This window comes from Aulostomus chinensis, chromosome 23 (assembly GCF_037954235.1).
Source record: "Aulostomus chinensis isolate RoL2024-O1b breed Wild chromosome 23, RoL_Achi_v1.0, whole genome shotgun sequence".
Lineage (NCBI taxonomy): Eukaryota > Metazoa > Chordata > Actinopteri > Syngnathiformes > Aulostomidae > Aulostomus > Aulostomus chinensis.
The window spans coordinates 9,154,739-9,181,519 of NC_141342.1; the positions used below are offsets into that span (position 1 = coordinate 9,154,739).

At 42.6% G+C, this 26,781-nt stretch overlaps 3 protein-coding genes across 10 annotated transcripts in view; 2 read left to right on the forward strand and 1 right to left on the reverse strand.

Annotated features, from left to right (window-relative positions):
- The window catches only part of baiap2l1a (BAR/IMD domain containing adaptor protein 2 like 1a), a 30,858-nt gene extending 26,517 nt beyond the window's left edge, over positions 1-4,341 (forward strand). For 2 of the 5 annotated variants that reach the window (XM_086195698.1, XM_086195699.1), the window contains exons 13-14: positions 2,340-2,383; positions 2,523-4,341. In XM_086195698.1, coding sequence (XP_086051824.1) covers positions 2,340-2,383; positions 2,523-2,595 — 117 coding nt within the window. In that variant the 3' untranslated portion in view covers positions 2,596-4,341. The remainder of the gene's footprint in view (positions 1-2,339; positions 2,384-2,522) is intronic. The other 3 variants (XM_086195700.1, XM_086195701.1, XM_086195702.1) reach the window with 2 other exon arrangements.
- A 1,270-nt stretch (positions 4,342-5,611) lies between these two features.
- Positions 5,612-17,600, forward strand: tecpr1a (tectonin beta-propeller repeat containing 1a). The gene is made up of 26 exons (XM_086196358.1): positions 5,612-5,787; positions 6,643-6,882; positions 7,370-7,552; positions 7,620-7,742; positions 7,823-7,942; positions 8,042-8,216; positions 8,305-8,405; positions 8,617-8,718; positions 8,806-8,954; positions 9,057-9,652; positions 9,755-9,900; positions 9,991-10,146; positions 10,641-10,790; positions 11,023-11,180; positions 11,275-11,505; positions 12,041-12,137; positions 12,276-12,355; positions 12,457-12,513; positions 12,787-12,961; positions 13,127-13,262; positions 13,395-13,487; positions 13,583-13,689; positions 14,631-14,750; positions 15,194-15,318; positions 17,202-17,292; positions 17,484-17,600. Exons 1-26 carry the CDS (start codon positions 5,701-5,703, stop codon positions 17,598-17,600), a joined length of 3,915 nt encoding a protein of 1,304 aa, XP_086052484.1. The 5' UTR covers positions 5,612-5,700.
- bhlha15 (basic helix-loop-helix family, member a15) lies at positions 17,153-26,781 on the reverse strand. Of its 4 annotated transcripts, XM_086194635.1 has the most exons (7): positions 26,663-26,781; positions 26,427-26,526; positions 23,921-24,608; positions 23,691-23,778; positions 22,533-22,737; positions 18,973-22,398; positions 17,153-18,383 (listed from the first exon to the last, which is right to left on the reverse strand). In XM_086194635.1, exon 7 carries the CDS (start codon positions 18,348-18,350, stop codon positions 17,787-17,789), a length of 564 nt encoding a protein of 187 aa, XP_086050761.1. In that variant the 5' UTR covers positions 18,351-18,383; positions 18,973-22,398; positions 22,533-22,737; positions 23,691-23,778; positions 23,921-24,608; positions 26,427-26,526; positions 26,663-26,781; the 3' UTR covers positions 17,153-17,786. The 4 variants fall into 4 exon arrangements, with proteins under 4 accessions (XP_086050761.1, XP_086050762.1, XP_086050760.1 ...); XM_086194634.1 differs by lacking the exon at positions 17,153-18,383 and having other exon boundaries at positions 18,978-22,398; XM_086194633.1 differs by lacking the exon at positions 17,153-18,383 and having other exon boundaries at positions 18,978-22,398; positions 26,334-26,526.

Genomic DNA, 26,781 nt, shown 5'->3' on the forward strand with positions numbered 1-26,781 from the left:
TGACTGTAAAGCAAAAGTGGACCTTGTCACCATCACTGTGGTTTGCTTAGTTGAGCATTTCAAAACTTAGATTTTTAACCCGATGTTGGATACAAGCTGTAGAGGGGACTGTAACTTAAAGTTTGTGAAATTCAGTGGAAACGTTATTTTGCTTTTGGCTCAAGTTCTGCCGTTAGTTAGCATCACAGGGAGATCAAAACTTTTTAAATTAAAATAATATTTTATTATTTTATTTTATATAAGATTTAGCTTTGGCAGATTCACAGACAAAATTTGGGGTGGCAGGGTGGTGCAGTGGTCAGCACTGTCACCTCACAGCAAGAAGGTTCCGGGTTCCCAGCTCGGGCACGGGATCTTTCTGTGTGGAGTCTCCATGTTCTCCCTGTTCCTGTGTGGGTTCTCTCTGGTACTCCAGCTTCCTCCCACAGTCCAAAGACATCAAGAGAGGACGAGGCTGATTGATACTCTAAATTGACTGTAGGTGTAACTGTGAGTGTGAATGGTTGTCTGTCTCTATGTGTTGACCCTGCGATGGACCGGCGACCTGTCCAGGGTGAACCCCGCCTCTCGCCTGTAGCTGCTGTGATAGGCTCCAGCTCCCCCCCCCCCCCCCCCGACCCTTAACCGGAATAAGCGGAAGAAAATGGATGGAAGAGTTAGGGTTACACATTTCATGTCTTTTTGTAATATGTGTATCCAGTGTTATGCTGTCCAATTGTGCATATGATATTGTGGACACAAGCAATTATTAGTAACATTCCATTATTTACAGCCAGTTAGTCAGGAAAGTTAAAAGTTGCATGAATAATCTTCTCATGCTTAAAAGATAAATGTTTTGTTGAGGGCAGTGCAAAGGGGAGGTGATTGCAAAAGTTTGATGTGAGGGCATTGAAGTCTCTTTGAAGGCGTTGTCAGTGCTCTGTGGATGTTGTCTGCTCTCTGCTGGGAGGAGAGGGGTAGTGCATTAACTTCAGTAATAAGAGATTGAAGGACCTCTGAGGGTAGTGTCATTTTAAGAAATATGCCAACAGAAAAGCGGTTGCTTTTTGACCTTTATAACAATTCTTACCTAATTCCTCTTATTTAAGCTTTATGTAACATTAACAAGCCAAATCTCAAATAGTTTGCATGTGTAGCATATTTCAGTTCTTACTTTCATTCCGATCACAGCAAGGTGATCATCATTGGAGGCATCTTGAACGCTGCAGGATGATTGTTTCTGTCTCCAAGGCTTCTGTGTCTGCGTGCACAAGTTGATTGATGGTTAATGGACTGATTCAACCTGAATCTGGAATCATTTTTGCGTTCTTTTAACCATTTTGTTCTTGAAGAGTGTACCAAGTCTTTTAAAGTCCAGTCAAAGTCACAAGTCACTGATGTCAGTGTCAAGTTGCAAATCTTTTATGGGTTTGTCAAAGCGAATCGAAACTCATCAAATTTGTGACGCTAGTCAGGTGACCTTTGGCCTTTGGATTAAGAAGGTACTCCTGAAATGTTATCGGAAAGCAAAGATCAGTGTTATTTTAACGATGCCATCCATTTCATGATACAATCACAACAGCAAAAAAAAAACAAAAAAACCAACAACTGCCAATTAATTTGTTCTTGAAAATTCATTCCCTTCAGTTTTTGTATGCTTCAATTGGACTTTCAAGTTAATGTTTCTGGAGTGGTAAGCAATTTGGAAGAAAACTAATAAGTAGATAAATACATAAAATTAAATAAATGAAAAACAAGAAATTCAAAACTTTAGATTTTCACTGCACGTTTTTACATGAATGATAAAAATCTTTAATAATATGCTGTAACCTAAAATGGATACAATTATCTTCCTAACTTTGCAGAATTTTAGAATTTTGTGGTTTAGAACTCCTCAGGGTACATAGAATTTAATGTAACCCCCCCCCCCCCCGACACAAACACACACAGACATAGAGACAGACAGACACACACACACACTCACACACACACACACACTTGTTTCTGGTGAGGTTATAAAATCGTCATTGTCCTCAGGTGAGGGAGAAGTGTGTCTCTCACAGGCCTGTCTGGATTATCTAGATTCCAGACATGTTGAGGTCTGAGGTTGTGGCCTAATAAAGGCTACGTGTCAAAGCTCCACTGCACTGATCAGGCTGGAGGAGGAGGAGGAGGAGGAGGTGGAGGAGGAGGGGGGAGAAATGTTGATGAGAAATCTAATCAAACCAGTCTGGCAACACTGACTGATCACAGCTGGAGAGAAGCTGTGGGTTTGTGGTGACTGTGGTGGTGTGTGTTGAATGTCATGTCTCTGTGTCCTCTGGATCTTCAAGGGTCTTTCTGTCTTTGTTTTCTCGCAGCAGGTTTCTTTAGTCAATGGGATCGCAAAGGCTCCTTTTCTAGGGTGAGTGACCTAACACAACTAACCCCAAAAAAAAAAAAAACCCTCACTGATCCACGTCTGTTTGTGACTAATTAAAGAGAAGTCAAAAGATTGATGATCAACTGCGGATAAGAGGATTGCAACTGTTTTCTCCCTGCAGAGGAGGGAATCCATTTGCCACGGTCAAGCTGAGACCCACTGTGACGAATGATAGATCAGCACCAATCATCTAACGTGCAGCAGGAGGACTTCACCGCCGACATGCCTTCAGGGGAATCATGAATTGTGGGACCCCTTTCACACAACGACGATCACCCCAACCTGACATCTCACCAGCCTGCATGCTAGTCTGTCTCAGTATCTGTATGATTTATTTAACTGATACGTTGTTTCTTGGCCTAAATATAGTTTACCGTGCAACACAAGTTTTACTGTAGCCACAACCGGGACACATGACATAACCAACACACACAGAAGCAATGACTTTTAATATGTATGTGAAATGTATTACTCAAAGGGAATGTTCAGGTATACACCTTCCCTAAGATGTTGGTGTCATCATTGCAAATAATTGCCATAATGAAAGATAATGTTCACGTGACTGACAAACACTTATATAACATAATTAACCCACTCTTCCCGTGTTAATTTAGCATTTTAGCATGCTAGAAATTAGCACAGAACACAAAGTAGCTTATGTTATTGGTAATAGTTATCTAGATGTACCATAGTACTGGGAAAGTGGATTTCATTAGAAGAGTATCAAGATCTTTTGTGCCAAAATAAATAGTAGCTCTTACGATACTGAACAGGGCAAATTTTCACCTTTAAAGGATAAAAAGCCTTGAAAATTCATTGCAATAAATTAAATGGATAAATGGACACCAACATTGTCATCACGAGTGCCAGGCAACTGGCTTAAATTTTGCCAGCCTAGACTCGTGCTTCTTGCCGAGCAGAATTTTCTATCACCCACGGTGGGTATGCACACTCGGCTGTTATGGCTTTTGTTACAACCAGCTTTCTGCATGTACATAACTTAAAAAGTAAAAATTTGCCTGATTGATTCTACTTGTTTGGTACAAGAGCTATTACTAGCCATATACAATACAAACCCAACATGATTTTCAACTGACAAAAGGAAGAATCTTGAGGTGAAATCTCCCTTTAATTTAAGTCTTCGAAAAAGTGTGCCATAAACTGTCATTCATGTAAAAATTGTGTCAGCTTGCTTGCGCTGCAGTCAGTGCAGTGATTTAATGCTGAATGAAATGATTTTGACCGGATCGTGCTGAGACAGACCAGTGCCCAGGCTGCCTTCCTGACTTGCCAAACATACCGGTATTTCTATTTTTAAATATAATGATTTTCGTCTTTCTTTTTAAGAGGCATTGTGTTCAAAAGAAAAGGTTGTGAGAATGAAGGGAGAGTGCTGTGTTGGGAAAGGGTTTGTCGTTTGAGTGATGGCCAAACAGTATGTCACTGTTAAAGTTAAGAAGGATATATATTTATATGCAGTAAGTCTGTGTGAAGTATTTAAATAGAATGTATGCAGATGTCCTTTATGTCAAGGTGCCCCTCTGGATATGATGTGCTCAACATGAGCCCTCCACCCCCCACTGGTTTTAATTTGGTTGCTCGTATGTGTTTTAAATGGATACAGTCTGATGAAGGGAACATTTTTCACTTCCAACGGTTTCACTGTTTAGTGTGGATGCTGTGCACAATGCACAGTTTATGCAAAACGTGTGCTAATGTACCTTTTTAGATGACATTTGCATTGTACGTGAATATGTTGGGTCACTGAAGTATTAAACTTTTTGTGAGGAAATTGAGGAATTTTTTTTTTGCCATGTATTTGCTTTAATGAATGTATACTGTATGAGGACCTAACCATACAGACATAGTTATACATGCTTCCTTCATTGTGTAACGTTTGCCATTGTATTGACGATGTAGTCTATTTTTTCTCAATAAAACATGATACGGTCTGCATGCTTGATGCTCATCTAAACTCATATTCTCTTCGCTGTTCCAGCCGAGAATCAGGAGGTTGTTTTTAACAAGTCAAGTCAATTTTATTTACATCGCACCAAATCACAACAAAGGTTATCTCATGACACTTTACAAGTAGAGCAGGTCCAGTACCACGCTCCTTCAATGAATCTACACCCAACAATTCTCCATCAGCAGCACATCCTGCAACAGCGGCGACGAAAACCTTCCTTTTAACAGGCAGGAACGTCGAACAGATCCAGGCTCAATGGGGACGGCCTTCTGCTTTGACCTGTTGGGGGGAAAGAGAGCAGGAGAGCGAGGCAGAGACAAAGACAGATAATGGAGGGAGACAGATAGAGAAAAGGAAAGAGAGGGACAGAGATAAAGAGAGAGAAAGGGAAGAGTGATAGACAGACGGGGACGTGAGCAGGTGGAGCTACGGGTGGCAGCTTGAGCCTCTTCAGGTCTGCAGCCTCCTCCAGCAGCACCCGGGACAAGGTTGCACAAACTCTCAAATTAAATGCAGTGTTTAATTCTTAATACTTAACTGGGGTGATTCAAACTAATGAGCCTGAGTAAAGCACATCATCATTTCCATCACTATCAAAGTTACTTCATTAATTCTCGGTTGCCTTGAAGGACTGCAGTTGGACTGATATATTTTTGCATCCTTAGCAATAGAGGCGTGTGTGTGTGTGTGTGTGTGTGTGTGTGTGTTAGAGATAGACCGATATTTTCTTTTCAGGGCCGATACCAATTATTAGAGGTCAAGGAGGCCAATAACCAATATTTGGAGCTGATATTCATTTACAGTAAAAATTAAAACGTTGGTGTATAAATTTTGAATAATACAAACTCCAACACCTAACTTTGTTTAAATGCCTTTAAGCATATGTTTAGCTTTTTAAATTTTAAACATGTTAAAGGTTGTTTTAATCTTAGACAGTAGACTTCTTTGTTTTAAAATTCTAACAAAAAGTGAAAAAAACTAAACAAATAAATAGCTCCCTAAACTTTTCTACAGTAAATAGTTTTCCAAAATTTCAATATAACTTAAATATATATATATATATATACAAACCATATATACACATACAGTATATATGTGTGTGTATACATACATACATACATACATACATACATACATACGTGTATATATAGATACATATATACATATGTGAAACATGAGTCAATAGCACCCCCTGCTGGATGATATAGACACCTGCTGCTGCGGAAGAAGCCAATGAGAATGATGAACAAGCAGCACTTCCTGCTTCACTCAGGAGAGAATTTTCTGCAATGGATATCAGAGGGACGCGTCCTAAACATGGTATAGACCGATGTTCATTAATTTCCCCTCACTGAATAAGGGGCTCGGACATCCCAGCTGCCCCGGTAGACGGTTAACGGGAGGCAGCTCAAGGTTGGTGCGTTGCAACTGTGTTGTTTGCTATTTCTAGAGAGCTAAGCCCGTAAGCCTTGACCAAAAACAAGTATCGTCGGTAAAGCCTCAAGCTGGGTTTACTGGACGGTTTCCTTTCACCTCAGCCTCATGTCATTAATATCTGCGCCGTATTATCAATAAGATATTGTTTTTGTTACAGCAATTACGGTAATATGTTTGCAATGACTCGGACATAACAAACCCCACTGCTTCTTTAACTGTAGCATCCCAGTTGTCGGCACTGTAAAGGTGTGTGTGCTTCTTTCTACTTTACTATATGATGAATGTACAGTAACCAGGAAGCATCCCAGCTGGTTACAGTGTTGTGAAAACAAGCATTTAGCAAAGCTTGCATTAATGTGACTAACGCACCTGAAATGAATGAGTGCAGTTATCCAGAAGTAATGCTTTTATCCCTCTTTTGCTCACTCAATCTTTTCGGACAAACACACATTGTGTTGTTCAGATTTTTATTGACATGCTGTCTTACACCAGGAGATATATGGATGACCTTTAGGTTGTAGGGGTTATGACCTCCTACAACTTTTTCACACTCTGAATTGGATCAATCTGAAATGATTCCTTGCTGCTATGCGAGTAAAGATTTGAAAATTTATGAAGAATTATGTCTCACAATGTTAAAGAATGTGGAAAAATAAAAATGTCAAAAATGTAATGGGTTCTTGATTGGCCCATATATTGCCTTATCCTGTTGACGAACAAACAGCGTAACAACAGGCAGTGTAAACATAAAGTTCTTGAGAGAGCATCATATGACCATCTTGACTGCCTAAATACCTGCTAAAGTAGTAAATCTATATCTGCACCTCTCTCTCAGGATCCTGCAGCAGCCATGCCTGAGTCCCTGCTTTGGGCTGTGGACGTGCATGGGCGGGTCTACAGCCTGTCCACGGTGGCGCAACAGTGGGAACAATGCCGTGATGCACAGATGGAGTTCAAGCGCGTGACAGCCGCTCAGCAGTGCTGCTGGGGCATTGCCTCCGACAACAATATCTACCTGAACGTCCAGGCATCCGACCTGCCCATCCGCTTCCAAGAGGAGACCTATGAGAACCAGGTGGGTCCTTTTTAGGCAATGTTAGCTGACGTATTATCTTTTTAGAAGCATATTCAATTGTCTTTGTTGCAACATCTTCAGAGAAAGAAAGTGAAAGTCTTTTCTCCCATCATGCAATATATTTTCCTCAGTAAGTTTCCTAAATAAAAATGTGAGCTTCCCCTTACTCTGGTGGTACTGGTGTGAACAGCAGTCTCGCTTCCTATATTGCTAACACCAGTACTGTTCCCTGTCAGCCTTAAGCAGTAAATTAGAAGCATGTAGAACCAGTTTTTAAAACACAAGTAAGACAGAAGATCACACACTAGTTTGGCTGTTTTCACCAAAGCTGCCCTTTGGCAATATATTTTTTAATCTTAGTGACATTTTTGGTAGCTGACTTTAAGTTGACGTTTGAAACAATCCCCCATAATATGTGATTTATGAGGCAACCCAGTGCTTTGGCAGCTTAATGGTTGTGTGAGGTAACCTGTGTATCCTCTGTCAGAGATGGAATCCCGTGGATGGTTTTTCGGACCGCTTGTTGCCAAGCGACCGCTGGCAGTGGAGTGATGTCACAGGTCTACAACACCAACCTCTGGATAATTTCCTGCTTCCATCCAGCAGCTGGGAGTGGGAGGGTGACTGGTACATGGATGAGAATTTTGAGGGAGAACCAACAGAGAAAGAGGTGAGTTTCTCATTTTTATTTATTTATTTTTTATTCCAGACTTCTTTTAATGACTTTGTTTCATCAGGGATGGAGCTACGCCATCGACTTCCCTGCTACCTACACCAAAGACAAGAAGTGGAATTCGTGTGTGCGCCGTAGGCGCTGGCTCCGCCACAGGAGATACAAAGCCATGGATACTTGGGCTAAGGTGGGTGTTAAACTGGATATGTATGTGTATGTGTGTGAGGTGCCATGAAGTTCACACATCTGCGCGTATCTTCCTGACAGATCCCCTTGCAGCAGACCACCCTACCTGATCCCTACAGTGATATCAGCTGTGGCGGGTGGGAAATCAGTGAGGAACCCAGAGGTCGGCTGTCACTGTGGGCTGTGTCTCTACAGGGGAGGGTACTGCTCAGACACATAACACCTACCTTTTGGTATCCATCGAAACATATATAGCTTCTCATGTGACACTGTTACCCTCTTTTCTTTGGCTCTGTCCAGGTGTGGTTCAGAGAGGATATCCACCACCACAATCCTGAGGGCTCTTCATGGGAGGAGGTACCTCTCCCTGGGGAGGTGGTCCAGATCAGTTGCGGCCCTGGGGAGCTGGTGTGGGCGGTACTGTGGGAAGGGCAGCTAATTGTCAGGGAGGGCATCAGTCGAGACTGTCCCCAAGGTATGTTGTCTCACTCCTGAGAAGTTTGTTTGTGTGTTTGTTTATTTGTTTGTGTTTTACAATGAGACTTCTGTTGTCTGTACTCCAGGTACGTCCTGGGCCATGGTGGACTCTCCGAGTCTTGAAGTGGGAGCCACTCATGTAGCAGTGGGAGTCAATGTTGTTTGGGCTGTAACTAAGGACAAAAAAGTAAGAAAAGTATAAAGTCATATAAACAGAAATTATACTATTACTTTGTGGTGCAGTATTGGAAAAGGGTTAGCACTGTGGAAATGTCAATGGAAACGTTTGTAATAACACTATAATGAAACAGTAATAACTACAAAAATGCGTTTATTAGAGTACTTCAGCAGTTTTATGTGTAAAGAGCAGGGATCAATCTCGTGTACTGCGTCACCAGGTGTGGTTCAGGCGTGGTGTAAATGCCCACAACCCCTGTGGCTCTGGCTGGATCAGCATGGTTGGAGAAATGATCACGATCAACATCGGACTGAACGACCAGGTGAATTTCACATCCTGTTACATATTGACTGCCTTGGACGTGTTCAAGTCGAGCGAAGGTTTCTCAAAGTCTACCTGTGGTGAGCAGGTGTGGGCCATCGGCTGCGAGGACCGGGTGGTGTACTTCCGTCAGGGAGTTACGTCCAGTGAACTGAGTGGGAAAACGTGGAAGGCCATATCTGTTCCTAGAGATGGAGACCGATCCCATTCCAGTGCCAGTGCAAACAGCCTGCAGAGGTGAAGAGGCTGTGCTGTGGACACACACACTCATTGATAGAGTTGATAAGTCAGCGTTTTTGATGGATTCATCCTAATCCCTTCTGTCTCTCCATGTCACAGTGCTGGATGTTACTTCTGCGGTGAGGTGCGAGCTCAGTCTGTCACCAGTGACGTGGAATCAGACACAGAGAAAGGATCTACAGATGCAGCCAGCTGCTTAGTCACATCTGCCACTCCAGAGTCATTTGCTGATGCCCCCACAGACCTCTCCATCCAGCCTGCTGACACCTCAAAAGCCCACATCCCCAAGGTCACCAGCGACAGCTTCATCTCTGAACTGGTATCTGACCGAGAACCAGCTAAAACCTCGGGAGCGAATGGGTCAGTAGCTGTCCCAGAGGGAGAGAACACCCCTGGAGACAGTGAGGTCAGGACTGCTGATGTTGCTCTTTCCCCAAATAAGTCTGGAGGGCCCCTTGACCCCCAGTGGAGTAATGTGGACCTGGAGGAGGCACAGAACCAGCAGGCCGAGACTGGTACTGTGTTAGACTCTGCTGATACCTGCAGCTTGTCCTCTGTTGCCACATACACACTCAACATGGAGGATCCGTATGGGGGAGATGACCATCCTCTGTGGGCATGGGTCAGTGGGGGAGGCTGCTCTGTGGACAGTCACTCCCAGCTCAGCTGGTTCAGCTGCACCATGAACACCTCATGTGGGTTCCTGTTATTATCATTATTATCAATCAGTGCTTTGACCTTAAAGTTGACGGTCAAATCTTCATGTCGTTTTCTGATCATCTCTGTTCTTCTCTCAGTATTGGCCCAGTCTGTCCAGTCCATGAGTCTGTCTGTGTCCCCGGCCCAGACAGCAGCCTGGCGGAGGCAAATCTTTGAGCAGCTTAGTGAGCGGACCAAGAGAGAGATGGACGATTTTAGACATTACGAACAAGCTATAGAGCAGGTAAATACACTAATGAGAGTCTCTGACCTGTGTATCTAACATGGCTGCTTCCACCTTCTACTCTTATTTACTCATCTGCCTCTGTCACAGTCAGTGTGGGTGAAGAAGGGAACCATGCAGTGGTGGAGAGACTGGAAGCCACACAAGTGGATAGATGTTCATTTTGCTCTGGAGCAGTTCTCAGGCCCGGATGGCAACAAAGATGGCATCCTTTTCATCTACTACAACTATTATGAAGAGAAGAAGGTGAGTAGGAAGCGTGTGTGTGTGTGTGTGTGTGTGTGTGTGTAACATTACACATTGGCAGGTAAAATGAAAGGAATATATAGTATTGACAATGACTTACTTCGTGTTTGTGCTTACACTAAAAGCGGGAAAGATGCCAAGTTTATAAAAAAGGCCCGATCCAGTGCCATCTTTTGTTACTGCAATGTCAGAGACAAGGTGCCTATGTCAATATATGTATAGAGCTGGAAGTTTTCACAAGCAATTTCATAATCTGGAGCAACTGAACACAAAGTCAAAACATTCTAAAACTACACTTGGAGATTTGACAAGGTGGATCTAGCTCACACAATTTTCTGCAACATTCTAAACCCATTTTGCTGTCTTTCAAAGCATTAATGTGAACTGGCCTTTCACCTTTTGTCAGTATAATATGGGCTTTCTAGCAAATGAGTCAGTTCTGCCATCTCATTTCTGTTGCCCTCCCCCCCACCAACCCTGCTCCCACTCTCCAGTACCTGCATGCCTTCGTCAATGATGTGACCATCCTGGTTCCCGTGCTAAATGACTCCAAACACACTTTTGCCATCTATACACCTGAGCGGACAAAACAGAGGTGGCCTATCAGATTGGCTGCTGCCACGGAGCAGGAAATGCATGATTGGGTAAGGATGGATGCTGCATGTCCTTTTAGTGATGTACGACAGTCTGCTGGTAACAGTTATTTGGTTATTTTTTTCCCTGAAGGAAATAAAGAGTAAACACACAAATATATTGTCCAACCAAGTTATATGAATGCTTGGTGTTCATTTTCGTTTTAATAAATAGGGTTTTCACACATTTCTCTTCATCTCTTTCCCTTCTTAATCCATATGTGCTCCTCCTCCCCACCTCCAGCTGGCATTGTTGAGTGTGTCATGCTGTGACTCCAGAGGGATCCAGGGTCCTTCCTCCAAACAGGCCATCTGGTCTGTCACCTGTAAAGGGGACATCTTTGTCAGCGAGCCCTCTCCTGACCTGGAGGCCATGCCCTACCCAACACCTTGCGATCAGATGTAAGGAGATCCACGGTGATGTTGAAATCCACCTGTGGCTTGTCTTTTATTGTAACACGTTTCAGTTTGTAGGGTTCTTTCTTCCTGTGTGCAGGTTCTGGCGGCAGATCGGAGGTCACCTTCGCATAGTGGAGTGTAACAGCATGGGAATAGTGTGGGGGATTGGATATGACCACACTGCCTGGGCCTTTGCGGGGGGCTATGGTGGAGGTTTCTTCCAGGGTCTTGCTAGTAGCACAGACAACATTTACACACAGACTGATGTTAAGAGTGTTTACATCTACGAGAACCAGAGGTGGAACCCTGTCACCGGCTACACCAACAGGTGGAGTACCTATTCCAAGACAGTGCCATGCAGTATTTAGGTTCTCCAGATAATCTAGGTAACATTTTGTCAGCTTTTACTGCTAGAAATTGTGTTGAAAAAATTTCCATCTATTCAATTTCATACATGAATTGTATTTTCGAACACTTGCAGTTACTGAATGATTGTCAGTCCTCTTGCGGGCTGCTCTCATTCACTTTTCCAGTTATTCCTACAAAAGAAAATGCACAGTAAATTCATACATAACTTACAAAATAGTCATGAGTGTTTCTTGTGATAAAAAGGACTTCAGGAAAATTGTGTTATTTATTCAGTCATGCATAAATAAATGTTTATAAATATAGCATACATTTTGAGGTTTGCAGATTGGTTTCGGGCTGTAAATGAGCCCTTTTTTGTGTGCGTCGGGTGCATCAGCTCTCATCATGGGTCAAACAGGTGCAGGTAGTCTTAAAAACCTGCACTACCATGAAGAAACAAAGCCCTGTAAATTTTTTACAGCATGAAGTTATCACATGTCTCTTCTGTATTTTAGAGGTCTTCCTACAGACCGCTACATGTGGAGTGATGCATCGGGACTACATGAGTGCACAAAAACAAATACCAAACCTCCTTCCCCTCAATGGACATGGGTATGTATGAATACACACACACACACACACACACACACAGACAAACCACTATTCCTCCAGTTTAACCATTCGTTTGAAAGCTAATAATGCTCGACACAGACCACAACTTATTTCACTTCCTGTCTTTGGTGTTTGTAGGTGTCTGAGTGGGTGATCGACTACGGTGTCTCTGGAGGGACAGACAGAGAGGGCTGGCAATATGCAGCTGATTTCCCAGCGTGGGTTTCAGTTGCTGTACCGTGATTCCTTTATTGTGCCTCTTCTCTGATGCTGGCACCATTAATAGTTTTCTTGCAATCCTCCTTATCTCCCTGTGTAGGTCATATCATGGCCATAAAACGATGAAGGACTTTGTGCGTCGCAGGCGATGGGCCAGGTACTATTAAAAGCAACACTGACAATGTTTGTGCAGCAGGTACACGGCGGTCTGAGAGTGGTCGGTGCTGTTGACATTTGCTGAATTTGTGTAGGGCTTTTTTCAGTGAGTTAAAGACTCAGGAGGCACAGTACAGAGAGACAGTAAATTTGTGAGCAGTGCAGTAAAAATGATCTTTATAGGTATTTCAAGTATGTATGTTTTCAAGGCTACACTACACCTTATCTCCCAGTGGCCCCTTTGGTCCTGTAATCATTTCTGTCTCCTGCATAGAAAGTGTAAGGTGGCTACTACTGGGCCCTGGCAAGAAATCCCGCCCATCCCCTTGAGTGACGTGACCATCCTGCCATGTGCAGCTCAGAGCAGTGTGGATGTGGCGCCTCTGTGGGCCATCAGCAACAAGGGCGATGTTCTCTGCCGCTTGGGAGTCACCACACTGACACCAGCTGTGAGTCACATTGTCTGCACATACGCAGAAACCTCATGAACAGGTTTAACATTAGAGCACTGGGAGCACCAGTAGTCCTCACCCTGCTCAAGATAAAGTGCTGCATCATCCGTAATGTCATTAAAAGCAGTTAACAGGCAGTTGCTGTTCTAACATCCTTCTCAGGGATCATCATGGCTTCATGTTGGAACTGACCAACCTTTCAAATCTATCTCCATCGGGGCAGCGAGCCAGGTTTGGGCCATCGCCAAGGATGGTTCTGCCTTCTACAGGGGATCTGTGTCCCCACAGAACCCTGCAGGTAAATACAGATTTTCCATCTCAATTCATAAAGATTGGCTTAAATGTTAAGCCACAGGAACAGTTAAGTTATTGTCAAGAGACGTTTTTAACTTCTGATGCTAAAATGTGTTCACTGTGGCACCCTCTGCAGGAGACTGTTGGTATCACATCCCCTCACCTGCAAAGCAAAAGCTGAAGCAGGTGTCTGTGGGGAGGACATCTGTCTACGCCGTAGATGACAATGGTTTGCAGACTGGTGACATGAATTTTAAAGATTTGTGTCTTTTTGGGAGACTTAATGTTTGATAGTAGAATCTCTCTTGACTGTTTCCTGTCCAGGTAACTTGTGGTGCCGGCAGGGTTTGACCCCCAGCTACCCTCAGGGCTCCTCATGGGAACACATCTCTAATAATGTGCGAAAAGTCTCAGTTGGGCCGCTGGATCAGGTTGGTACCAGGATGTTGAAAACTTCTTTGCTGTTCACCTTGTTGTTCATCTCTGCAGGTGAAGGACAGAAATGAAAGTCTAGATTACCTATGATGTCCACAGACTACTTTCATTTGGCACACATTTAAGTAGGATCTCATTTTCTACCGTATTCTTAATTAAGATTTAAACCCATGCATTGATAGAATATAAGAACTTCTGCAAGTATGAATTTAAACAAAATTCTTGAAAAAGGATCACTTTTGCATTTTGGCTACCATATATTAAAAAAAAAAAAAAAACTCAAATTTAATGATGAAATCTGAAATACACTCAGAAAACAAGCATTTATTAAAGCTGCTTGCTAGTCATCTTGCAGAAAAATTTAAGTGGGCATCTTGATGTAATTACTTTAGATCCACCGCATACATGTGGATTGTGGGTCGTTGAATGAATCTTATCATTTCACAACATTTACATTTTCGTATTCAAGCCATTGTAAGAACGTGTTTGGGCGCCATCAGTATGCCGAATGTGTACTCTGTTTGCCATGCTAATGAGCCTGGCTGTCTGGCGTTGCAGCCAGTGAGCATGTTAGGTACTCTGGGGACCCAGGTGCAAGACCAGGGTGGTATCACTATCCTCATACCACAGCAAAAACAGCTGTTAGGGGGTGTACCAGAGGCAGAAATGCTTCAGTGAATAAAGCGATTCTTCCCTCTTTAATGGGGAAGACAGGAGTGCTTGGACAAAGAAAGTAATCCTGTTAAACAGACGTTTGACTAAAAGCTCAACTGCAACTATGCATGTAAACCCACTGAATGCAGCTACAGTTAAATCCACTGAAATCACACCAGAAATGAACCAGTCTAATGTTCACCAACCATTATAGCGGGGAGGCGTAAAAACCAGTTTGCACGTACCTCAGTGAGTGATTATTGTTGTTGTCGTGTTGGTGAAGGTGTGGATCATAGCCGACAAGGTTCAGGGCAGCCACAGCCTCAGCTGCGGGACGGTGTGCCATCGACTGGGAGTCCATCCCATGGAGCCCAAAGGACAGTCATGGGACTACGGCATTGGGGTACAGAACCAAAGTTAAACTCTGTTTAAGTCCAGTGAGGGGAATGATAACTGCATTAAATTCCTCAGGGGTTTTTGGGTTGTTTTTTTTTAGCATTTATACTAGTTTATTTAATTTCCTTTGATGGCAAAAACATTTATGCTGCTATTGTCTTGACATTTAATACCTTGAATAATAAATAGCTTTTATATTGTCTTCAGCAGGCTTCATACTACAATGCAAAATTATGTGGTCAGCTAATATGACATATTTACAATACAGATTTGAATTTCTAGCTTGTTTGCAGTTTATTATTGGATAATTTTGACATTGCATTATGGAAAATGATCTTTGAGTATTCGAAAATATGCCATGAGTCATGTTCAGATTTGTCATTTGGTGTACATTGAAGATCTGACAACTTGCCACTTCACCTAAGTTCCCTCACTGTCTTCATCCCTCAGGGTGGGTGGGACCATATCACCATCAGAGGGAACTCCATGGAGCCCCCCCATGTCCGTCTTCCTTCTCTAACATCTGTCAGGAGCATAGAGGTCAACGGCAACATTTCGGGATGTAAAATACAAATGTAAACACAGAGACTAATACACGCTTGTTGTTTTCGGAAGTGTCGTGTGTATGCACATATTTTGTACCTTTGTCAAACATTTACATTGAAGTAGCTGTGGTGATTGACCTGTCCAGGGTGAACCCCACCTCTCACCTCAGCTGGGGTAGGCTCCAGCCCCCCTGCGACCCTTAATGGATAAGCAGTATAGAAAGTGGATGGATGGATAGCTGTGATGATAATTCAGCCTCAAACCTTTTGCAGTCTTCAGTCTTCAAACGTTTATGTCTTGTGCAAAACAGAGAAATCGGACCACTTTTACATCTTAAGTCTTAACCAGTCTTCTCCTTCAACCTGGCTTGTATGGTTTGTTGTAGCTGCGTGTTTTTTATAAATACAGGATAGTCTTCAAGGTCGTTTTACTCTGAATGTGTATTTCTGTATCTAGAGATGAGCGTCTGTCCGGTTGAAGTACAAGGGTTGTTTTGTTTGTTTTTGATGTGAAAATGTGTCATTTCATTCATGATGGTGTACTATAATGACTTTGTAGCTGCTGAGCTGTCAAAGGTGGTGTTTTGTTGAAAAATTTCAAATTTAACATTTTCATCAGTCCTCATTTCCCTGACCTTTCAATGACTACATTTGGTTTTATCATCTGTTATAATCCTTCCTTTGAGCCAGACCTGTGCGAGTTTGAAGGTACCACCATGGCATTGGGTTTGACACTTGCAAAATCAAGTTAAACCCTAAATCACAGCTCTATCTCCCTGGATGTCTTTGTTTCACTGGTTCTGGAAACACTAGAAAGACTCAAATGAACTCTTTAGCATAACAAATGTACTGACATGTCACAGAGATGGAAGATGATTGCCCTTTTGACCATTTGAGGTGGGCTCAGTGGAACTTGCATGCAACGACTACAACATACAAGATCTGTGTTGGCTTGAACATTGAAAGAACTTTATGGGAAATTTATTCATTAGCCATCCTCCCAGGACAGGACAAGAAGATAAGACACTCGTCTTTCCTCTGTGTGTGCGTTAGGGACCCAAAGCAGCAGCATTTGAAATTGAGGTGCTGCTTGAAATCACGGAACCCAGTGAGGAAATAGTTGTACGTATCTGATCTAAAATTACAATCTCTTGTCACTTTAAATTATTTCATTTCGAATGTTATTTCCAACCATCGTCATATTAATGCATGCAAAGACTGTCTCAGAGGAGTGTTTTTTGATGGAGGTACGCTAACACTTCCCACCCACTTACATTCCTTTTGCTAAGCTAACTTGCAGTTGGCCGGTCTCAGCTTTGTGCTGTGAGGAGGATGGCGAGTACATGAAAGTCCCAAAAAGTCTTTAAGTGTTTGTATGTCGTTTGCCTTGCATAGGCAGCTGACCAATCTTTTCTTAGCATTTGACACTAAATGTCATCATTATTCTGATTAAGTATGACCTGTGTGCAGTGATTGTAAATAGGAAAAAAGATGTGGATAAAAATCTTTTGGCAGCGATGCTAAAGCCTTCCTCTTTCTCAGGAGAATGTTTTTATTTGCATATCATCGACTTTTTCAGGTTGTCAACTGACCGAGCAGTGAGAAAACCACTGTATTTTTGTTGTAAATGTGTAAGATAATAGTATTGTATAGTGTAGTGAGTGTTGCAAAAGTAATATATGAACATTTCACACTTAATTTAAAAGTGTCCATTCAGAAATATTCATGAACACACTGATAGATAGCGTCTGTTCAGGTTCATCTGTGTTATTAGTCTTCGTATATAATGAGGCACTATCTAAATATGATGCGGTGTGCATTTCTCATGTGTTGTGCATGATCAAACACAGTGCTCATCAATAAATAAACGCATTTATTGATAACCCATCAGTTTTTCCTCTGATCTTTTTCAGCACAACATCCTGCCTCAAGACACGGCAACACGAAAGGCAAATGCTACACAATTTAAACACCATCTCTGCCTTCAAGCAACACAACAGAATAGTAGGTAGGCAAGTTTTTCGCTTGACGATAGCTCATCATCATGTACAAACACTTATTTTCTGTCAGGGCGTCAATGTATTGGCTTGGATGTGGCAGTTAGAACTTGAGGCTACACTCAGCAGGTTTCTCAACAGACAAGATCACAAGACAGCACAGACAAGAACAACTCCCTCCCCCAATGTCAACCATAGCAGATGAGAAATAAAAGAGATGAGTCCTTCCTTTCTGAACACCGCTACTTAGACAGATCTTTCTACTTCATGACCATCTGGTTCTCACTTTCCAGTCTGCAGGATGGTCCTGAGTAACCTGTTACTCAGTGTGAAGAGCAGCCTGTTCATGAGTGTCAGAGTAATAAGAGCAGCGATTAGAGCAGAGCCCCCTGTTTCGAGAGGAAACCCCATCCTGATTAGATCCCACTGGTGTCTGTAGGAACTAGAGATCATTTGGTCCTGAAAGTCCACCCACATCCCTGAACCCCACTGCAGCCACTGTTAGCTGCGCTGGCCAAAGCTGTGCATGTGGGTGAGGTACTGGGTGAGACCTTCCTCCCCCTCCTCTTCCAGGTGCTGTTGGTAGCACTGGAGCAGCTTGGCAGTGCTGGCCTCTGATGGGACACCGCCAGCAGGCAGGCAGGTACCCGACATGTCTAGGATGATGGTGGTCAAGGCTTTGATGTAATTCTTGGCCAATGTCAGTGTCTCAATCTTGGACAGCTTCTTGTCAGTCTTCACATGTGGGATGGCCTCACGCAACGCTTGGAAGGCGTTGTTCAGTTTGTGCATGCGCTGGCGTTCACGCTCATTGCTTTCTAATCGCCGGATGCTACGTTCCTTTGTGGTAGAGCCATGCTGCCGGCGCCGCCGACCTCCACCTTTTCCTCCTTGTCGCTTGCCCTCTCTGTTCCTCAGGGAGCCCCTCCAAGGGCTTGCAATCCGCAAGGAGGCCTCTGAGCCTTCCTGTTCACTGGAACCAGGTTCTGTGTCTGGCTCTAGTTCTGGCTCCGGGTCAGTCCAGGTCCTCCTGGAGGATTTTACAGCTTTCCCTTTGGATTTCATCCTATTTCTCAATGTAGATCTACAACTTCAAGCCTAAAAGAAAAGAGTTGAGAAGAATACACTCTTGAACTTTAAAGATTTCTAAGTTGTGGTACTTTTTAACAGTTCTCTCTACAATTAATGAACGAGCCACCATCAGTCCAATTCAAATAACCTTACATCCTGTTGTATCTAATCAGCCTGCTGCAGTGTGAAACCTTCATGATGTTGGTCAGTTAATCTACTCTTATCCTGCTGCTAAGATAATACCCATTTCAAGGTTACACTCACAAAAACACACATGGATCAGCCAGCACTTGCAGCTGTTTCAATACTCTTTAGTCTCCTTTTTAAATATAGTTTGTCTTTAAATATTATGATCAACTTATCAGTCGGCTAATTAACAAAAGTCTTGATGGTCACATCTTAAAAAATGAAGATTTAGAAACAATACCACAATATCAAATATGTTGTTTAACATAGGCTTGTACGTTCCATAGTTTCTTTCCTCGTTTAGTCTCATTAGTTTCATCACCACAAGTGTGTTGTGAGTGAGATGAGATAACCAGGCAGTCTTTCACAACGATCCACACACACTCATCAACAACGGATATCAAAGCAAAACAAAAACAGAAAGTCTTACCTTCAAACTAACTTTCTTCTCTCTCCTGACGCCTCACAGATAATGAGTCGCCATGCAGCGGTCAGGTTAGAAGCACCATAGTTGGGAAGTGGAGTAGCGGGGAGAGAGGCGAAGCGTCGCCGTACAGCGGGTACACACACAACACACACAATATTCACACACACACGCATGCACAGATGTCAGTGTCACATGCGAGCGACCTGCAGCTGGAGGATGTACACGTCGCTCTTCTCAGCCAATCAGAAAGCAGCACACTCCCTCCTGCTGCCGCTTCAGCCTCAACATTGGAAAAACTACAAAATTATAAAGTAGACAGTGAGGTCACAAAATGAACAAAATATTTTCACTTTTTGTAGGCTTTTGGCTACACTAGAGCTGAGCTGTATGACAGCAGGGCTGAAATATCTTCATAGTCGGATATTTAAAAGAGTTTGGAATGGAAGATATTGGGAATTCCCAGACCTGTTTTCTGTGGTGACCCCTGACATTTTCAATTAAAAGTGTCTCTTAAAGAGTGTTTTTTGCCATTCAAGTACTCATAAATAGGTTTCTTTTGCTCACAAAACAATTTCCCTGCTGCCTCACATCTTTCTGGCTCCAGAATACAGAAAGAGCCAGCCACATTTATTAAGCTAAGAGGCTAATGTTGACTAATTGCTAACAACAGATATAGCACAAAAAAAAACATAGCAAAACGACTCCAAAACATTTGTTTACTAACTCTCAAGTGGATTGTTCAATCCAATCTACTTCTTTATTATCAAACCATACTCTTAATTATCCAAATACTTGGATACAAGTGAAAAAACAAATGACAACACAAGCAGTTAGCGCTCGCTCAGTGTAGCACAAGACCAAAACTGTTGCTGTTAGTCATCAGTTGCAGTAGTTTCAAACTAAATATATCACTCATATGTCTGCCTTCTCACAAAGCGGTAAGGTAGGTAGGAAAAAGCATCTTTATGAGCTTAAGACACCTATTTGTGAGCACATTAAAGGCAAAAAAAAAACATTTGGGGTGAAGTATTGTTAAATAGCTCAGTATGTGCTAAGATATGAGATTTTAATGGTTCCTAAAGGAGGTAATAAAGCAGTAACAAGTGAGCAGGTTTGCTTTTTAAAGTGGTGAGGACATGAATTTCTCATTGCACATGGTATAACTTTATAATCATTGAAGTGCTAATGTTTTTCATATGATCTGAGCAATTCATACGATGTAGTGTTCTTATAAAATTGTTCTCACACACTCTAGGACTGTTGAAGCCCTCAGTTAAGTCGTATAGTTAGGAAGAAGCCCAGATGGTTGTGTGTTGTTGGCTTGTTCCCAACATCTACTTGCTCTGACTACAAAGTTGTTGCAGCATACATGCAAACAAGTATATGATATATATATATATATATATATGTGTGTGTGTGTGTGTGTGTGTGTTTGTGTGTGTAAAAAATAGATGTCAAGAGCAAGGAGTCAGTAGAACACTTGCATGTATAAATGTAATAAGTAGATTGTAAAAGACTCAATGTGGTACTCCAGAATTTCATCCAAGCCGTTAACATAATTTACATTGTGCTTTACCATATTCCCCTACTTCATTTAAAACAGTCCTCCATGATACACTTGAACAATCAGCTCCTGTCCTGTTTGACCAACATCACATTATTTGCATCGTACCAGAGAGTGTGAGAGAGGCATGCATCCTCCTGGATGCTAAGATGGTAATTAAGCAGGATGGATGGTAATTAACATGATCTTTTCTTAGAAATCCCACCCACTCCTCACATGGGAGCAGCCTGTCAGGTCTGTGTTTGACCTGGGGACTACCTGAACACCATCGTTGCTTATCCCCCCCCAGGTTTAGGCATTAGACTCTCTCAGTTAAAATGTTGAGGGAAAAAATGTCGTTCATCTGCCCTTAAAAGATTAATTTACAATTGAACTAACGATTTTACACTTACTCATGTCTTCCTTATGAACTGCCTCATTAAAACATATGAGACTCTCTATACAGTCTAAACGGGGTCTCTATTGTTTATGCTTCTATTGTTACCTCCCTGTAGCAGCACAATTTTAAATATTTGCCTTGATGGATTTGTTTCAAATATCAGTCAACTGTCAAACAAGGGAGCACTGCTATGTTTGTGCGCCCCCACTTGCCGTTCCTGTTCACAGTGGAGCCAAACTCCAGAACCATGTCACCGGAATCCTGAAACTTTGCAAGTTTTCAATAGCTTGGTCCTATTCATTTTTGGTAAAATTGTAGCTAACTTTCTCTGCCTGCCAGAAAAACTTAAATATGTCTCACATGCCTTGATAGACTTTGTGTTCTCAAAAATGGAATTGTTTCACTGGTAAGGGGGATGGGTAGTTATATATTAGTGTGAGGATACAAATAATGTATGTGTGTACATATATGTGTGTGTGTGTGTGTGTGTGTGTGTGTGTGTGTGTGTGTGTGTGTGTGTGTGTGTGTGTGTGTGTGTGTGTAGATAGATAGATAGATATAGATATAGATATAAAACTGTCAAGCTTTTGGCATTCGTGTGTATGAATGTTGACTTGATAAATATGATGATGATCATGTCACAATTTCAACAATGTGCAGGTGGAACATTCCCAGCTCCTAAAAGTGTTTGGCTTCACTGCCAGAAGTTTTGATGTCCTTGAACAACTTACACGTGTGTGTGTGTGTGTGTGTGTGTGTGTGTGTGTGTGTGTGTGTGTGTGTGTGTGTGTGTGTGTGTGTGTGTGTGTGTGAGAAGACTGGTCCTGCCAGCTTTCCTCTCCTCCCCAGGTACACTGTATCTAATCAACCAAACCTCGCTGATGCTGGCTCTGTGGAAACATTATCTATTACTGTGAGTTTGTTCAGTTTCTGCCTTCATTGGCCCTAAGGCTCACACTGTTTATTTAGCCACAGTCACTGATAAATTCTGAGCAGAATACACCTCCGTAATGAGGCAAGCAAACAGGGCCTCCACAAGCATGCTCAGTTTGAGCAAAACAAACAGCATAAACAACAAATACGCTTTTTATCTTGCCACCAAGATGAACCAAAAATCGATTATTTCCAGAAATTAAAAACAAAGTCAGATTTAAGACATGGATGATTTACTTCTCTCATGACTTGGCATGATTTTTATGTAATTTCAGGTCACAATCAGGCATAAAATGGTAGTTTTCAACATGGTTTGGTCCTGGAAAGGTACCAGCACTCTTATGCAACTGATCACATCCCGGTGTCATGGCCTACCAACAACTGTGAACACTGAACACACCGTGATGTCACTAACAGCAGGTGCTTTGAATCCATTTACAGCAGAGAAGAAAACAGGCATTTAAATCCCGGTCTCGTCATAAAAGAGGAGGGGAGGTGAAGATGAAGATCTGGACGATTAGTCAGTTTTTCCATTAGGGCCAAGGCAGGCTGTCTGAAAGGAAAACAAGTGTGGATGTCACATTAGGCCATGGCGACAGAGAGATGGCCTTTGGCTGAAGGCAGACGCTGTGATCGAGAGACTGTGTTTGACTGCCACCTACACCTTGGTGTTTGTGTGTCACTAACCCTTTATCTCACAGCTCAAGGTCTGACTCGGTGATATGGGTGAGGAACAGGCAGCTTTGGGATAGAAAGAAAGGCTCCGGCACAGAGAGAACGGTCCAGTTCTGCCTTGGTAGGGAAAGATGCTGAGTGTGTGCGTGTGCACACTGAAAATGGACGTTCTCCAAAGCTGAGAAGTCGTCATCCCACTCCAAACCTGCAGGTGAAACTAACCAAACACACAGTTAGAGAGGAAACAGCCTGCAGCACTTGAGTTCAGCTGCACTTACAGACAGTTGAGCTTTTTAACCATCGTGGTCTTCCACCCAGATCTTGTCACATCAGCGGCAGCCTCAGTTTGACAGGTGAGATAAAAATAGCTTTTCCACATTGATGGTTAATCAATGTGGAAAAGCCACATGTGTATGGAAAAGTGGGTTACAGTGCACATTTGTGGATTTTAAAACCATTTTTATAATAACTTCTCTAAATAATCAGGATGATTCAGATCATTCGCTCGTGCAAAAGTTCTAATATTACACTATAAAAATATTACCAGTAATATCATGATGGATACAAACCCTTCACTTAAAGCAACATTGTCCCAAAAAGTGCAATTTGCCTGTTCATGAATCATGAATTACTGGAGACTCGAGAATTTAGAAAACACTTGAATTAGCATGAATGTAATGGACACTGACGACTAACAACCACAGAGCTGTTTACAAAGTTGCTTTACGAACTCGCAAGTGCATAGTCCGGTATAATCCTTGCCTCCTTTATCTAGCTGTATGCTCAGTAATCCACAAAATCTTGACTTGAACGACAAGCTAAAAAAAACCTATAACAATCCACTAACTTGCTCAACTAAATTTGCTAGCTGCTCAAATTCGTCCACTCTAGTTCATAGTTTTGCTAAACCAGAAACACCAGAACATACGACTGGCTACAGAAGACGTGGATCATACTTGCTGGTTGTCTCTCTTCATTAGCTTCAAGCTAATAACATGTGACTTGCCTTTTTCTTAATTGTAGAGTCATGACTTTGTGGTGACTCTAATGGCGAGTAGCCTAATTGAAGGGCAAATTCCACTTTGGGGAAAATAGGGATGGAGATCCTTCATTTGAGTACCCAAGGGTGTAAAACATGCAGACCCCTGTTATGGCACAATAAGGTGTTACCTTTGTCTTCCATTTCAACATCTGGCCAGTCGCAGCTGTTGGGTAGAGATGTGCAGGCCTCACAGAGCAGCTCCAGGGTGGGACTCTCCTAAGAATAACAGTCAGGGGATTACTACTAGAAACATAGCTTCTTGGCCTTAATCTTGATTAGTAAAATGCTATATAAATATTAACTTTAGCTTACAGTCCACCACCAAGGTATAGTAAATGGGAAAACAGAAGAACAGTACCTGATCAAACAGGTAGACCATGACGTCTTCACCAAAAGACACAGACTTTTTAATCTTCCTGTTCCTCCCTGATGATTCATCTTGACGGTTGTAGTTTTGACAGACTTTCACAAGGCTTTTAAGGCTGTGTGGATTTAAATTATCTCTGGCGGCTGTTTTGCTCTGGCGGCACTCCTTTGAGTTGTGGGTGTTTGGATATTGGCACCAGAGGGAAGTTAAGTTTTCTAATTCCTTTGAGAGGTAATCATTACTATTGCAAAAAGTGTTTCCTTTGCATGTCCAGTAATCCTGAGTTTGGCAAATGTCACTAAAAAATTGTGTTGGTATGTCCTCATCAAAGAATATGATACACCTATGATTGTACAAGTCCATCATAATAGCTTTTGGATGGGTCACCATGTTTAAATCCTCAGTGATCAAACTAAAAATGTCCCTCATATTCAATGAAGTTCTTGTCCAAGTGGCTTCCTTTGGGCATTTTGAGGAAAAAGAAGCTGCGGGTAGAAATGTGGAGAGATGATTTGACTTCTTGAGGAGGCGTGCAGAGAGCAAGAAGGGAGATGGGTTTGCTGCCAAGTTTGTTTTACAGTCGTAGCTCCTCCATAACTTCAGGTTTGCACTTCTTCTTTGAGTGAGGGTAGAGGTGCAGGTGATCGGCCCTGACTGGCACACCTTGAGGTCCCCAGCCCTGGATACATGATTCACAGTGACACATGGAGATTATGTGGTTCTGTTGATTTTGCATTGCAGCAGCAATTAAAGAATTATTTAAATCAGTGTAATTATCCATTTTTTTTCTTGTTCATAATTGCAATGTAGCAGGCATGCTCATGGCTTCGATTTGAAATTATGATGGAAAAATGTGTAACAGGAGAATGGACTGGTTGGGATTGGCACATCAGTGCTTATGTATATGTTGGAGCTATGATGGGCTTTCGATGAAATTGGTGGAGTCTGAAAATCAATCAAACAAACTGTCAGTTGTTGTAATATCACTAAAATTCTGCTCTTCTTGTTAAGCGCCTCACTGCAGCATTTTTGCACAAATTGGAATGGATTTAAGGGATAGTTTTGATTATTTTTCGGTTGGGTTGAACAAGGTTGTCATCGGTAGTAAAGGTCCGTGGATGAGACAAGCTGATGCTGCGGAATAATACTCGGCATCAGGTAGGCATGAAGGAAGTTATACAACTGAAAACCGAGACCCCGAACGAAAGGGCTGTCTTACAGGAGAAATAAAGTAATATAAACGTTACAAAATAAGAGCATCCATCCATCCATTTTCTATACCGCTTATCCGTTCAGGGTTGTGGAGGGGCTGGAGCCTATCCTTGCAGACGTAGGGCGAGAGGCGGGGTTCACCCTGGACTGGTCGCCAGTCTGTCGCAGGGCCATCAGGAGCAATTAGGGGTTCAGTATCTTGCTCAAGGATACTTGGACATGGTCACCGGGGGAAGTGAGGATCGAACCAGCGACCCTTCGGTTGCGAGAGGGCCACTCTACCTCTGAGCCATGCTGCCCCCTAATAGTGAACATGTAAACAGATAATTATTTTTTATTTGGACATTGTTTGGTGCATATGATACTTTTTTCTGAAGTACCCCTTTTCCGGCAGAGCGACACTTAGCTACAAAACGTCCTTTTCTGTCTGCTTTTTTGCATGGAAGACACACTGACCCACATATACCAAGCTAACACCTGCACTAGGGATGACAGCCAACCCGGCTCAGTCGATGCAAAATATCCCTTGAACAGATTTCTCAATTATCTTGCAAGTTGCAATAGGTGTTCCTTAGGGAGGGGTGAGGCACAACTTCATCAACTGATGACTCGAGATCCTACACATTTAGATGCTTACAGTGCCTGTCAAACTTGTCAAAATGTTTGATTGTGTAAACTGGATGAATCAGGGACTGTCACAGATCAAAAAGCTGGAGCAATTCACCTTAGAAGGATACTGTATTCAAGGTTTTGTGAGAGGATTTCGTTTAATCACTTTTTTTATCCTGCTGGTCAGTTTATGAGTTCATTTGCAGGGCAAGACAACCTCTCGCTGTCTGTTCACAACAGGATGTACTAAAACTGATTTGTCAGCCTTTGTTCATTGGATGAAAGAGTGCACACAAACATGCATTATTGGGTCACTCCTGAGCCTGAATAAATATCGGGGCCCATCCATCCGTGGAAGCAACGACGCAATAGGAAACTTTCACCACTCTGCGGTAACCAAGCAACTGCTGCATGAGTGACTCAGGAAAGGAGGAAAGTAGCTGACTCACAGCAGCTGTGACGTAAAAGAACACACACACACACACACCGACTGCACAGTCTCACATACACAGACATGCGCGCATGCATGGGGCAGGCCGTGACGTCCATAGTCTGCCTGTTTCCAGGTAAAGTAATACCTAACTGTGTAACAGGTTGAGGAACAAACAATCCCAGCTCTCCCACAATCACCAGAGACAACCATGTCAAACTATCGTGAGAGAATGTGGAACAATACCGTTTCCTGATTTCTTTTTCACCGCATCTTCTTTTTGAACGCCAGTTTAAACTATCCAGTGAAATCATCAGTGTGGTTCCACTCTTGAAGTGTTTCAGCTCTGCAAAAACACAGGAAGGAACATGGTTACGAGATGCTTCAAAATCCTGCTGCATAATGCCGCTGCAGAACGTGTCGCAACATGCTTCAGTCTCTCTGCATCCATCATGCATGACGCCAGCACTTTTCTTTCCTACCTTGTGTTCTGGCAGCCTCGTTCATTCCTTTAGCTTTCTCTGCACGTCAGAGAGAGGGAAAGAGATGAGCTGAACATATCGACAGAGGGGGGACCGGGTAGAGACTGAATCAATGGGGG